This window comes from Bos indicus x Bos taurus, chromosome 12 (assembly GCF_003369695.1).
Source record: "Bos indicus x Bos taurus breed Angus x Brahman F1 hybrid chromosome 12, Bos_hybrid_MaternalHap_v2.0, whole genome shotgun sequence".
NCBI lineage: Eukaryota > Metazoa > Chordata > Mammalia > Artiodactyla > Bovidae > Bos > Bos indicus x Bos taurus.
The window spans coordinates 27,526,487-27,540,570 of NC_040087.1; the positions used below are offsets into that span (position 1 = coordinate 27,526,487).

At 42.8% G+C, this 14,084-nt stretch overlaps 1 protein-coding gene across 2 annotated transcripts in view; it reads left to right on the plus strand.

Moving 5' to 3' along the window:
• The first annotated feature begins 580 nt into the window (after positions 1 to 580).
• STARD13 (StAR related lipid transfer domain containing 13) overlaps positions 581 to 14,084 on the plus strand; it is a 227,960-nt gene continuing 214,456 nt past the window's right edge. The window contains exon 1 of one of the 2 annotated variants that reach the window (XM_027557441.1): positions 581 to 958. In XM_027557441.1, coding sequence (XP_027413242.1) covers positions 835 to 958 — 124 coding nt within the window. In that variant the 5' untranslated portion in view covers positions 581 to 834. The remainder of the gene's footprint in view (positions 959 to 14,084) is intronic. The other variant, XM_027557443.1, reaches the window with a different exon arrangement.

Below are 14,084 nucleotides of genomic sequence, written 5' to 3' on the forward strand. Positions count from 1 at the left end.
TATACATATTTTAATGCTTTACCAGAATATGCAAGTTTATTTTATGTAGGCTTCTCATGATTTGACTTTAATATTTACAGATTAGTTTCCTCACACTCAATGACTATGCAATGAATAAGTAATTTTAGTTTGATTGTAGATTGCAGCCTGAAGATCATTTCATTCATGAAACCAGAAAAGACTTCTGTTAGAGCACCAGTATCTAACTCCATAAAGGCCAAACTGAGGAGCCCATTTCAAGTGACTTGAATTCAGGAAAACCATGATGAGCTTTTTCGGCACCAGCTGTGGCTTAGTGTAAAATTTTTGTAATGGTTGTAATGGTGGCGGTTTCTGTGAGTGAAAAATGCAAAGTATCGAGAAATGGGAAGAATATGGTTCAGCCCCTGGTCTCTGAGTGAAAAGAGGGGTGGAAACTCCGTAACTGGGGGCCCATCCGAACCATGCTGTCAGATTTAGGGGAGGGAGGGAGGAAGAAAAAGCTCGCTGGGGGAAGGAGTGGGGCGCCAGACCGTCCCGGAGAGAAGGGGGAGGGAAGGACGGGAGGGGACGGGAGCGGAGGAGCGCCGAGCCGAGGGGAGGGAGGATAGGGAAAGTGGGAACAGAGTAGAGGAGTGGACGGAGCGCAGAGGTGCCCTTGCGTAGCGCGCGCAGTGGAGACGCATCCCGGCCGCTGCGCGGGAAGGCGGAGGTCCCATGTCGCGCCCGCGGCTGGTCCCGGGACCCCAGCGTGAGTCCCGCGTCTGGCGACCCGAGTCGCTGGGAGTCTGAGCTGCGGGCCACGCGGGAGTGGCGGTGGCAAGCCCCGCTGGTCGTTATGAGGACGGATCTAAAATGACCGGCAAGCGGAAACCTCTCCAAACGCAGCTCAGGCGGTCAATCAGTGAGCAGTTGCGGGACTCCACTGCCAGAGCCTGGGATCGGCTGTGGAAAAACGTCCGGGAGAGACGGCTGGCAGGTCGGTGGCCCCAAGACTCGGGACTGCGCGGGGGCAGGAGGAGGTGCGGCCCGCGTCGCCCGCCCCGGCCCACCGTCCCGCCGCAGCTCTGGGCTCCGACACAGGTTTTCCGAGCCCCTCGCTGGACCGGGTCGGAGCGCCCAGGCTCACCGCGCTCAGTCTTTGCGCGCGCTGGACTTGGTGGTGGGTGTGGGCTCCGCCCCGCGCGCGCTGACAGTCTGGCAGGGCGCTGCGCTCCCGGCGTGAAGCCGGCGTGGGGGTTACCTGGGGAGTCTTTCTTAAGTGGCCGCTTTTCCTGGGCTGGCCCCGGCTCCGCCGCTATCCACCCGCCCTAGCCCAGTGAATGAATGAGTGCCCAGCCCAAGCGGCCCTCCGGGAGAGTGGTTCCTCTCCCAGCTTCGCCTTTTCCACGAGGGACGCGTCTACTGCCTGTGTGGGAGGAGGAGTCAGACAAGGCCAGGGAGCATACCCAAGGCTCTGGGAGACAGATGTTTACGGGGTAGAGGATTTGGGGAAAGACAGATGGACAGTGGTTGGTGCTGGCTGATAGCTGCCCACCACCTCTGTCCAGCTGTGGATCAGGTTCTCCTCACTTTGGGGCTGCGAAAGAGGGGCCTCCCTTTTGGAATCCATTGCTCATGAATCAGAGGAAGAGAAGAGGTGATTATTCCGAGCCAAGAGGTCATTAAGAACCCTTGCTTCGGTCAGAAGGCCAGTCTCCTCCTTAGCTCTTTCTCCAGCTTCCTGGCTGTGGTCTTTCTTCTGGGCATGCTCCTTGGAGCTACCACCTTGTAGGGCCAGGGATGTAGGAAGTGGTCTGAGCCTTCTCAGAGTCCATGCTGGAGCATTAGGTCTGGTCAGTCACCACATCATACCTGCCACAATAAGGGAAGAAAGCCCTACTCCACAGCACCCTCCCCAGGCAGTGTAGGATTTAGGACTGCTTTCCCCAAGTGTTAGCAGCTGGAAGATATTTCTGGAATTGAGGGCATGTGGATGGAAGGGCCCCCTGAGCTGACTGTTAGTGGAGTCTCTGGATCTTCTGGCCTACTCTGTCTCCAGCAGCATCTCCTGAGTGGGCCAGTGACTACAGGGGTGGAAGAGAGGTCAGGAGAAGAAGAAGGGGTGACGCCTGGACAAAGGGCAGGGCTGCCAAGGGTGGGATGGAAGAGTTAACCTCCTCTGGGCTCCTCCCCCTTGTTTCTCTCGAAGAGCTATAGAAGTCCTTTGCAAGATGTTTTGCCCTTTCTCCCATGCAGCCACATATCTCCATCAGTCTGACAGCATTCTCGAGTAGATTCCCAAAGTCTGTGTCTCCTTGAGCTGGATCTTTATCAACCTAACTGGTCAAATTAGAAGTGGGGATCATAGATGGTTCCAACATTCAGTAGTGTCAGCATAGACTGGTCATCCCATAGTTTCTCTCCAATACAGTGGCCCCATTTAGTAAGCACCCAAGAAATAAACAGACTTTGCAGTCTGAACCCAGAAATAAGTTGTGGTAACTCACTAGTTTTACTGTTGATTTTTAAGACCTGTATGTTCACTGCAGACCTCAATTAATAACAATTAATAACTTTCCTGGTTATCATGCTAAATTGTATAATCTACATGATGGATGGTGTTAGAGAAATTATTGTGGTCTAGTAAATTTTGTTGCTCATTACTGCAGAATGCTTACTGCAAATGTCTCCTTCATAGCTTCTGTTATTAAGTTTGTTAAGTTTGTTAAATCAATGGATCCTCAGGAAACAAGAAGTCTTTCCAGGAGGGCTGCCAAGGCTGTACTGGGTTTTTATAGAAGCTGAGGCCAAGGATGACTGCAACCTTGTCTGTTTAAAAAGGAGATCTGGGAAGGAAGAGAGCATAATGTAAAGTCTGAAAACCATTGCGATTTTCCAGGGAAGTCATATATTCACACTGATTTTAGACACTGCAGTTTAGTTAGGGCAGTGGAGAGAAAAAGTTTTGATTCTGGAAAGTAAGCAATAGGTAGAGATTTTTAAGATAATGAAATATAGACATTAAGACTAAAAGTGGCTTCAGAATGGTTAAGTGTAAGAGTTTTCCCAGAGTAGTGTAATTATTTTTTTTAAATAGTGGTGTGAGGTTTTAAAATGTTTAATCAGAATATTAATATCTGCTCACCCATAATCTGCTTACCACTCTGCTAACAGCAGATGCCAGCAGGTTATTCAACTGGGACCAAACAATCCCCTGTGAAGAGACTTCAACCTCTGCTTCTCTAAGCGAGCTGGGATGCCTGCCACAAAACCAAGCCAACTCCATGAAGGAGCTTTTAGATGCAAATTGATTTTCTTGGGTTTTCTTGCAAAGGTAGCTAAAATATGGAACTTTGGCTATGAGGCACTGAAATACTTACGTTATTAATGTTGGCATCAATTCTAGGTGAAAGTGTTTTTCATTTGTAAAAGCCTTCTTTATATGGTTTACTTCACAGTGTCATAATAACCAACTATATGAGTGTACCCCAGAGAGAATCTGCCCCCTCAAGGGATGTGATGGGGCTATTGGCTTTTTTTTTTTTTTTTTTCATATCTTTTTCTATCATATAAAAGTTCTGTGCTGGTACTTCTTTAATTTCCCTAAAATTTTCTTCTTTTTCTTCTTTCAGTATTTATTTGCTTATTTAGCTGTGCCAGGTCTTAGTTGTGGCAGGTATGTGGGATCTAGTTTCCTGACCAGGGATCAGACCCTGGCCCCCTGCATTGGGAGCATGGAATCTTAGCCACTGGACCACCAGGGAAGTCCCATCTAAAATTTTCTTCCTATTACACTTAGTCAATAGAACAGTATTCAAAGTGCTTTATAACAAACTTGTATTTTTTGTCTGGAGCATTCTGAAGGTATCTGATGCTCTCTTTTGCTTTTTAACATCCTGAGGCAAGAAATCCTTATTCTAACTCACTTTTCTCTTCATGAAAGTTCTGCCTTGTCAATGTGACAAAAAGATAAGAAGTAGTAGAACTGTTTAAACATACTGAAGCCTGTCGATTTCTGTGTGGAAAGAGTCTCCTAATGCTCGTCACAATGATACAAATAATGAAGCTGATAGAAGGATAAGGTTTTGAATGATGTTCAAATATGTTCACTTCATTACAAAATTATACAAAGGCATTATTGGTAAAGAAGAACTGATACTGGGAGCTCTGCTTGGGCTTTGCAGGTCTGGAGTAGCTGCCAGATTTTCATCAGATTGTGGTGTTTTTGCCAACATGTACTTCTTAATTACCTAAGACTCTAATCCTCATAAGGGTCAATGAGAGTTTTTCTCACCTGTCATCTCAATATTGATCATTGTAATAATGGTGGTAATTGTTGTTTATTCCTGAGATGACAAAGTTAGTTAGTGTTCAAACAAGTGTTCTGATTCAAGTTGTCAGAAGTCAAAGGTCACCTGTGCCCACTTTGTGTTATACCACACTGCCTCTCCATGGGCCTTACGGAGACACATGGACCTCAATTCCTTTTGCCAAGTCTCTCTGTCATTTGCAATTAGTTTTAAAAAGAATAAGTAAATTAATTGGAAAAATTACTCTTTCCCTCTGCAGTGACAAGGAGAACCCTATGCACCAAGTGCTTGCCCCCCAGTCATCCTATTGGGCTGGGCAGTGTATGGGCTCATAGAGAGTTGAAACAAACAAACAGCCATATATCTGCCTTGTTGGGGCCCTTATGTGTGTGCTCAGCCCATTATTACCACTGCAAGAAGCCAAAGGCCACAAGAAAGAAATGTCATAAAGCCTCAATGCATGTTTCTTCAAGGTGGATGAGTGACAGGTTCTTTGGCCTCTCCAGTTCCCTAATCAGCCACCACTGATGACAGTTCTTGACCTTTATAGCATCATTAAATTCTCTAGACAGAAGCACACCCTTTAGCTTTTGGTCTTTGTAAGCAGCTTCCTCAGTGGCTCAGCAGTAAAGAATACGCCTGTGATGCAAAAGACAGAGAAGGCCCCGGGTTCAATCCCTGGGTCAAGAAGGTCCCCGGGAGGAGGGCATGGCAACCACCCCAGTGTTCTTGCCTAGAGAATCTCATGGACAGAGGAGCCTGGTGGCCTACAGTCCATAGGGTCACAGAGAGTTGGACACAACTAAAGCGACCAAGTACGCATGCAAGCAGCTTGAACTACTTCTCAAAAGCTAAGGTCTGAAAAAAATCCAAATGAGTTTTCTGAAGCTTTCTGCTCCTTTATTGAAACCTAACTGTTTTGATGGAGATGTAATCCATATATTTGATTCCTTTATACTCACATAACAATATTTAGGTAGGTTGTAAACTAATTGATGTCGAAGTCTTTTGATCTCTTTCATTGTCTCATTCTAAATCATTTCTCTTAGACACAGGATGTTATATTGCTGCTCAAAATAAAACTAACCTAAAGCACTGAAAAGTTTGAGTTTTGTTAGAAATGCTAATTCCACCAAATTTCAGTGAGTTCTTGTCATGTTAAAACAGGTTTATTCATCCTCAAAGTCAACAGCAGCATCCTGTGATGTGATGTAAACATGAGATTGGGTCTTTAATGCAGAGTGGGATCAAGAATAGAACACGGGCCATAAAAATGTTCCTTATTAAAATCTAAAGGGGTTCCATGATAGCAAGAAGTATAGGATCACGATGATACTAGCTGATCCTTTTCATTTGTTTTATATATGTTTTTCCTTTTTATTCTCACTTTACTGTAAAGAACACCCCATCCTACTCTGTTGGGTTTTTACTTTTTAAACATCTCTTGAAAAGGGAAACAAGAAAAAAAAATCTGAGTCAGGCAAATATACAATGAAAATCAGAGAAAGAGAGCACATTACCTGTGCCAGGGTTCTTCTCAGCCTTAGCTACCCACAGGGTGACCTGGAGCCTTTCAGAAACACGAATGTTTCAGTGCCTCACAGAGACTCCGATTCAGTTCACTTAGGGTCCAGGGATCAGTATTTTTTAAAGCTCTGCAGATGGTTCCAGTGCACAGTCCAGGTTCAGAGTCACTGACCTGTGTTAACTACCATATGATAACTCACAGAAGTCTGTGTCTAGTACTGATGCAAGATCATAGTCTAAGTCCTTAACAGAAGTTTTGCTTAAGTGAAGTTGGAATGACCTTGTTATTATACAGGGACAGGGGGGAAAAAAGGCCAGTTTTCCTGGAGCATAAGAAAAAAGGTGGTACAAGTAGGTGGTAGGAGATCATGTCAGAGGTATGGGTAGAGCCAAGCTATAAGATCAAGTTGGGCTTTGTTGCCAGGGCAAGGAGGTTGGATTCGGTTCTGCGTGTGATAAGCAAGCTTCCCTGATGGCTCAGAGGGTAAAGAATCTGCCTGCAATGTGGGAGAGCTGGGTTAAATCCCTGGGTTGGGAAGATTCCCTAGAGAAGGGAATAGCAACCCACTCCAGTATTCTTGTCTGGAGAATTCCATGGACAGGGGAACCTGGCAGGCTACAGTCCATGGGGTCAAAAGAGTTGGACATGACTGAGCAATAAGCAAAGGATTTTAAACAGAGGAGAGACAGGACTTGAATAAGTTACTACTGGAGTGGTCTAGGTGAGAGAGAAACAGTGGCACGAGTGGGAGTGACAGTCATGGAAATGGAGAGAATGGGACAGATTTGGGATATGTCTTGAAGGTAGGACGACAGTGTTGACATTTTCAGTTGGAGGCTGATGGAGAGGGTTCAAGAGCCCCTAGGTTTGTAAGGCCATGGGCTGAGATAGGGACACGTGGCATATTTGTATCTTGCAATTGCAAGAGACACTTTTTTTTTTTTGCATAAGCCAGATGAAGAGTAATCCCATGGATGGAGGAGCCTGGTAGGCTGCAGTCCATGGGGTCGCTAGAGTCGGACACGACTAAGTGACTTCACTTTCACTTTTCACTCTCATGCGTTGGAGAAGGAAATAGCAACCCACTCCAGTATTCTTGCCTGGAGAATCCCAGGGACGGGAAGCCTGGTGGGCTGCTGTCTATGGGGTCGCACAGAGTTGGACACGACTGAAGCGACTTAGCAGCAGCAACAGCAGCAGCAGCAGCAGAGCAAAGATACCTATTAGATTCCAGTGTGTGTGTGTGCTCAGTCGCTCAGTTGTGTCCAACTCTTTGAAACCCCATGGACTGTAGCCCATTTCTGTCCATGGGGTTTCCCAGGAAAGAATACCAGAGTGGGTTGCCATTTCTTCTCCAGGCGATCATCCTGACCCAGGAATTGAACCCATGTCTCTTGCATCTCCTGCATTGGCAGACGGATTCTTTACTGCTGTGCCACCTGGGAAGCCCCATTAGATATCCTAAGTAAATGTCAAAGATTTAGATGTACAAGGAAAGTTTTGGGAGAAAAGTCAAATGCAGAGATAGAAATCTGAGAGTTATTGGCATATGACTATTATAGAGTAAAGCCTTTGGACTGGATGGGGTTACTTAGGAAGAGAATATAGTTAAGAGGAGATGCCAAGGACCAAGTCCTAGAGTATCCTTTATTTAGAGCACAATATATATGTACTGTATGTACTGTACATACATATTGTACATACTGTATGTACATATACATGTGCTAAATTTCTGGAGAATAAGAAAAAGCAGCCCTGTTCCTAAACTCAGCCTTCTGGTGACTGAATAATAGTAGTGATATATTAAATAATCTTTAGTGACAGATTTACTTGATCCCAGAACTGTTGATGAATAAAAAATAATCATAAAAATATATCTCACTTTATTAATAAAATATGCATTTTTAATTTAAAAATGATACTGCAAAGTAAATTTTAAATGACATTTAAAAGAAAGACTTCTTAAGGTTGCCCCCATAAAAATTAAAATATAGTTGATTAGATAAAAATGGTGTTAGAAGGAATACTTCTATGGTTACTGTGACTTGTTGGCCCCATATGTGGTGGGGTAAGAAGTTTATATTGGAAAGGTGATTTCTCCAATATCTTTATATCTAGGAATAGGCTAATCAAAGTTTAGCTTTTAAGAAAGGTTCTATACTATATTGAATTTTCTAAGGTTGCATCATTTGCTGACTTTTACCAATTATGGTCTTTCCATAATAAAGATGATTGAAGGGAAATTTCTCAGAGAAAAATAGGTAACCAAGTCTTTAAGTTTTTGTGTTTTTTTTAATGAGGATAACTTAAATATGACCTAATCTACAATATGCTGCCTAACCCTTGGAAGTAACGGTTTCTTCCTAGAGCTGGAGCAAAGAAAGGACCATGTTAGTTATTTGTGGGTGATTTCTCTGAATAGGAGACAGGAGCCCTACCAGTTGGCCAAAATTCCTTAAGAAGACCATCTGATACCATTTTTGTTAGTCACCAAGCTGGTCACTTACTTGGACATGGAGCACATCTAATGAAATTAATATATATTCTTTTTTTTTTCTTTTTTAATCTTCTGTTGAACAAAACAACTTAGGGGTTTATCCAACAGTATATTTCTATTCTTCCCTTTTGCAAATTTGTGTGTGTGCTTAGTCGCTCAGTCGTGTCCAACTCTTTGCGACCCCGTGGACTGTAGCCTGCTAGTCTCCTTTGTCCATGGGGATTCTCCAGGCAAGAATACTGAAGTAGGGTTGCCATGCCCTCCTCCAGGGGACCTTTCCAACCTAGGGATTGAACCCAGGTCTCCAGCTTTGCAGGCGAATTCTTTACCATCTGAGCCACTAGGGAAGCCTATTTTGCAAGTTTAGGGATATTGCAAAATGAAAACAAGCATGGTTTGAAGAGTGTTGCAATGTTCCTGGGTGGGTGCCATTTTTTTTTCCCCAAAATCCTTGAGTGTTTGGTCCTAAAGCAATCGAGTTGAAGGACAAACATTTTTGTCACGTTTGTATTTAGTCAATAAGTATTTATTGAGCCATTAAATAGCATCCTTGTCAAAGCATGTTGGGACTGTAGTGCAGGATATTAATTCAGGACTGTGGTTTTATCCTGGCAAAGCACACAAATTTTATTTATTATGCCACCCAAATCACTTAACTCATCTGTTTAACCAGAAATAGAACAGGCTTCCAGAAAATGCTAAAGGACAGTATAGAATGCACCATGACTACACAATATTGTATTTGCAAACCTGCTGTGTTAAGCTATCTTATCTTCTCAGGCAGAATATTTCCTTAGTAACATTTTTATCTAAGATAAAATGTTCAGAACCTTATGGTTCTGTTATTTTGTGTAGTGGGGCATATTTTAATCTATATTTCATCATGGCATACCATGGTTGTTGAATACTTCTTTCTCCTTCCTATATATGAAATTAAATGGACCACAGAGATAATTATACAACCTCATGAAAAGTGATATATTTACCAGCAGTGATTTTAACTGGAAGTCTTATATGCTTCTTATCCTCTCTACATCTGGATAAAGTGAAAACACGACCAGTTTTCTTGAAGGATCTTTAAAAGTGTTTTCCACTGAAATTTAATAATTGCCATTAGAATAATGTCCTTAAAGTACAAATATTTTAATAACTGGAAGGTGTGACTGTGTAAGTTAAACTTATCTACTGCCGCATAAGAATGTATGGTTTGTCACAATGACATCACAAAGGTGGCTTCTCTTTTTTGGCTGATGCTGAGTTGCATTCATTGCAGACCTCTTGAAAAACATGATGGATTGCACGTATCTTAGCCAAGAGGAGTTGTCCCCATGGTCTTGGAAATAAATTGCATCTTTATTTTAGTCCCAAGAAAAGATTCATAAGCAATAGGTTTAAAGAGGAGCAATTGTTAGAATGAAGATAAGTGGGAAAAAGAGAAGCTTTTACATATTTCAACCATTGTCTTATAGGCTGTTTTACTCTTTTTGGAAAGAAAGAAGAGCGGCTTTACGGTAAGTATTTGATTTCTAATTCTTGAATCTAAATCAAAGCAACAATGACAAATGAAAAATTACTCTTAACCATTTAGAGAACACTGTAGTGGTGGAAAAAGGATTGAAGCTATTTGAGATGTCATCATTTGTATAAAGTCACAGCTGTGTAATGGTAATTAACATCTGTGAAATTAGCATCAGTTCAGCCATAGTGTTGATATAAATGTTTGGCATAGCTATGGCTACAATGCTGGGAACATAGATTTCCTAGTATCTTGAAGCCATGTTGTTTTACTTTTGTTGTGTACAATGTAATGGAGGGTGGGGGTTAGTGGTGTTCTGGCATGATGAAAGATTACTGGCATACATCAGGGTATAGTGGTTAAGAGCAGGGGACCCCAACTCCTGGGCTGCAGGCCAGTACCTCTGTCCGGGTTACACAGCAGGAGGTGAGCGTTGGTCTGGAGAGCAAGCAAAACTTCATGTGTTGCTCCCCATTGTTTACATTACTGTCTGAACCATCCCCTCCTCACCCCATCTGTGGAAAAATTGTCTTCCACAAAACCGGTCCCTGGTGCCAAAAAGCCTGGGGACCACTGGTTAAGAGCAGTTACTGGAGCAAGGCTACGTGGGTTTAAATCCTGCTTCCACCATTTAGTCAGTGGGTCCTTGGGCAAGATAAATAATCTTGATGTTCCTAAATTTCCCCATCTTTAAAAAGGAGGACAAGCATAGTACTTATCTCATAGGGCTCTCCTGAGGATTAAATGAGTTAATATTTTCAAAGCATTTAGCATAATGTCTGACTCCTTAATTAACATTGTATAAGAGTTTATTTTAAAAAATACAAGACAAATAAATAGACAGATGGATATAGATGCATAGATGCATCCTCTGTGAAGAATAGACATGTTTTCTGATAAGCAAGAGATGCTTTTTGCTCTAGCCTTAAACCACCTACTCGCTTCATACCTGGATTCATCTGCCTTGTTTCCATATTTAATGGACCCATTCTAGATCCCATTTTAGGGATTTCAAAGAGCTAAAAGATTAGTTTGATATGAATGGAATTAAAAATAAATCAAATAGTACATATGTTGCTAGTATGGTTGGCAGCATCTTGTGCAAGTCTGTTAGTGTTATAGCATGAATCATTCATTATACTAACATTTTATCTTTCTGAAAGATCATCAATTACAGTTTGTTCATCAAAATACCATCAGCTTTAAAGCTGTGCAACCAAGATTCATTTCCATGTCCTTGGCCTAAAGGGAATCTGATGGAGGCCTAATTAAAATGAGAGAAGTTGGACTAGATAATCTCTAAGGCCGTATTTAACTTTAAAGATCAATGAGTCTATAAAACTAGCTTGTGTGTCTAAAGGAAGCTTAATGCCCTGAGTCTTAGTTCCTTTTCTGTCTGGATTTCATTGGATGTTTCGATAGACTAGGAAAGGGCAGAAGCCCAGAAGTATACCCCAGGATACCTGCCGATGTCATTTCCCATGCCTCTCTGGTTACCTAACTTCCATCAACTGCAGCAACTTAATTGGTACTTTGTGTTATTGGAATGCTACTTTCTGTTATTGGAACTACATCTGCCAGAATTGGAAAAGGAACGAGGAGGAGAACAAGCTAGGAGTCCAGGGCCTGCAGTCACCAGGAGAATCTCCCTGAAACACACACAGGCAGGGCCCAGTGCTCAGACTGGCCCCACACTTGGTTTAAGCTCTACTGTTACAATCTTGAAATTATTAATCATTGTTGAATGAAGGGCCAACATTTTTATTTATACTGGGTAGAGCAAATGATGTAGCTAATCCTGCATTCAGAAGCCAGTCTCTTGTATAGTCATGTCTTGATTGGTGAGTTCACTCTCATTGATAATTTTGTATTATTTAAGATAAAACTGACTTGTAAAATTACAGGACATTAGATCTGGGAGGAGCCTGCAAGCTTTTCCCGGAGCATCTACAGTCTACAGTCCATAGGTTGTGTGCCCCATGCTCTTGGGAAGGTGATCTCCCAAAAGAGAAGTTATTTGTTTTCTTTTATTATTCATTGATTCTGGCAGCATTATTATGAAATAAGGCTGGTGTTTGCAGAGTTATAATGATTATATTTTGTTACTATGTGTATTGAAGCAAATATTTTAATAGTTTTTTAAAAGTATTGTATTGGTTAGGTAAAATAGGAGGTTGGGACAAATTGCCCATTCGTGGTACGCTAAACTTTCAGATCCATGGCTTGTTTTTGAAAACAATTAATCTGTTTCATAATTTAAAATTTATTTACAATATCCATAATAGGTTATTCATTAAACCACTGCTATTAAAACCACTAAGGCTATTTCCCGTTTAGATTTCACCTAGGACTACTTACTAAGAAAAGGAAATTAGGAGAGGTAGTAATAAAGCCTATCATTTATCACCAGGGATTCCCAGCACATATCCACAAACATTTTATTTTATCAGGATGTCCATCTATCTCTGTGAAGAATACTAAAGTTGATGGAGTCTAGGCTCATAACGTTGCATAGGTTAGAGCCTCCTTTGCTATGTCTAGAAGTCCCCATTTAATGATGTAAAAAAAAAAAAAGAAAACCAAAAACAAAAGAAGACGTGTTTCTGTGTTTGAAAGTTAGGTTCATTATTTAATGTAAAGTATTTGCACAATTGAATAAAAAGAAGAGTGTGTGCATTTCATTTCTCTTGAGCTACTTCAAACAAGAATGTGTTTGCGTAGTCCTGAATAGGAAAAAAGTAGGCAGATTCAGCTACCCTGAATTGGACCCTATTGTAAGCCAGGCATTGTGCTAAGGCTTCACGTGTTTTCTCATTTGATGCCCAGGCTTCAGAGCAAGTACTCCCAGGGTCCCTGTTAGCACACAGAGAAGCTTGCTGTGATTTAGAAAAAAGCTTCCACTCCAGGCCGAGAATGAGAAAGCTATTAGAAACTGCCTTCTCTTAGAAAGTGCAGCCCCATGGGCATATGGCTAGGTGAGTGCACCCTGGGCTGGGATGTCCACCTCCCTGGCCCCCTTTGGCTGCTTGCTCTGTGTAGGGCACACACAGCTTACCCAGCTGTATGGTGTGACCCTATGTGCTGATATTGTCCCCACTTTATGCATGAGGAAACCCAGGCTTGGAGAGGTTAAGGAAATACTACTTGTCGTTATATAGATTTATGCTGCTGCTGCTAACTCACTTCAGTCGTTTCCGACTCTGTGTGACCCCATAGACGGCAGCCCACCAGGCCCCCCTGTCCCTGGGATTCTCCAGGCAAGAACACTGGAGTGGGTTGCCATTTCCTTCTCCAATGCATGAAAGTGAAAAGTGAAAATGAAGTCGCTCAGTTGTGTCTGACTCTTAGCGACCCCATGGACTACAGCCTACCAGGCTCCTCCGTCCATGGGATTTTCCAGGCAAGAGTACTGGAGTGGGGTGCCATTGCCTTCTCCGATATAGATTTATAAGAGGGGCACATTTCGAATGATCTACAGGTCATTATAAGATCTGTGAGATTCTGATGACTCCAAGACCCACACCCCAATCACAGTCTAGCACTTAGGAAGGGATGACTGTTTCTGGGTGTTGTAGTGACAAAGCAGAACCATTTCCCCAGCCATGCCCCAGTGTCACCTCAAAGTTACCAATGGGTCTAATAGATGGGAGCTGACCGTAGCATTCTGGCATCCTAGACAGGGTCCCCATGATAATGATGATGATGATTAATGATGATCTTGAATATTTGTATAACACTGTACAGTTGTGTTTTTCCACTAAGGGTTCTAATAGTGGCTTAAAATTAATAGGTTCTCACTAAAGTCCTTTATGGAGAAGGCAATGGCACCCCACTCCACTACTCTTGCCTGGAAAATCCCATGGACGGAGGAGCCTGGTGGGCTGCAGTCCATGAGGTCGCTGAGAGTCGGACACGACTGAGTGATTTTACTTTGACTTTTCACTTTCATGCATTGGAGAAGGAAATGGCAACCCACTCCAGTGTTCCTGCCTGGAGAATCCCAGGGACGGGGAAGCCTGGTGGGCTGCCATCTATGGGGTCGCACAGAGTTGGACTTGACTGAAGTGACTTAGCAGCAGCAGCAAAGTCCTTTAAGGTAGGCAGGGTGGGTGCTCTGATTTCTACTACATTATGAGACAAATGAGGATAAAAATTGTAAGCCAGGCATTGTGCTAAGGTTTCATGTGCTTTCTTATTTGACACCTAGGCTTCAGAGCAAATACTGTGTGACTGTCCATTGTCCCAAGGTCAGAGAGGGCCAGGGGATTATTT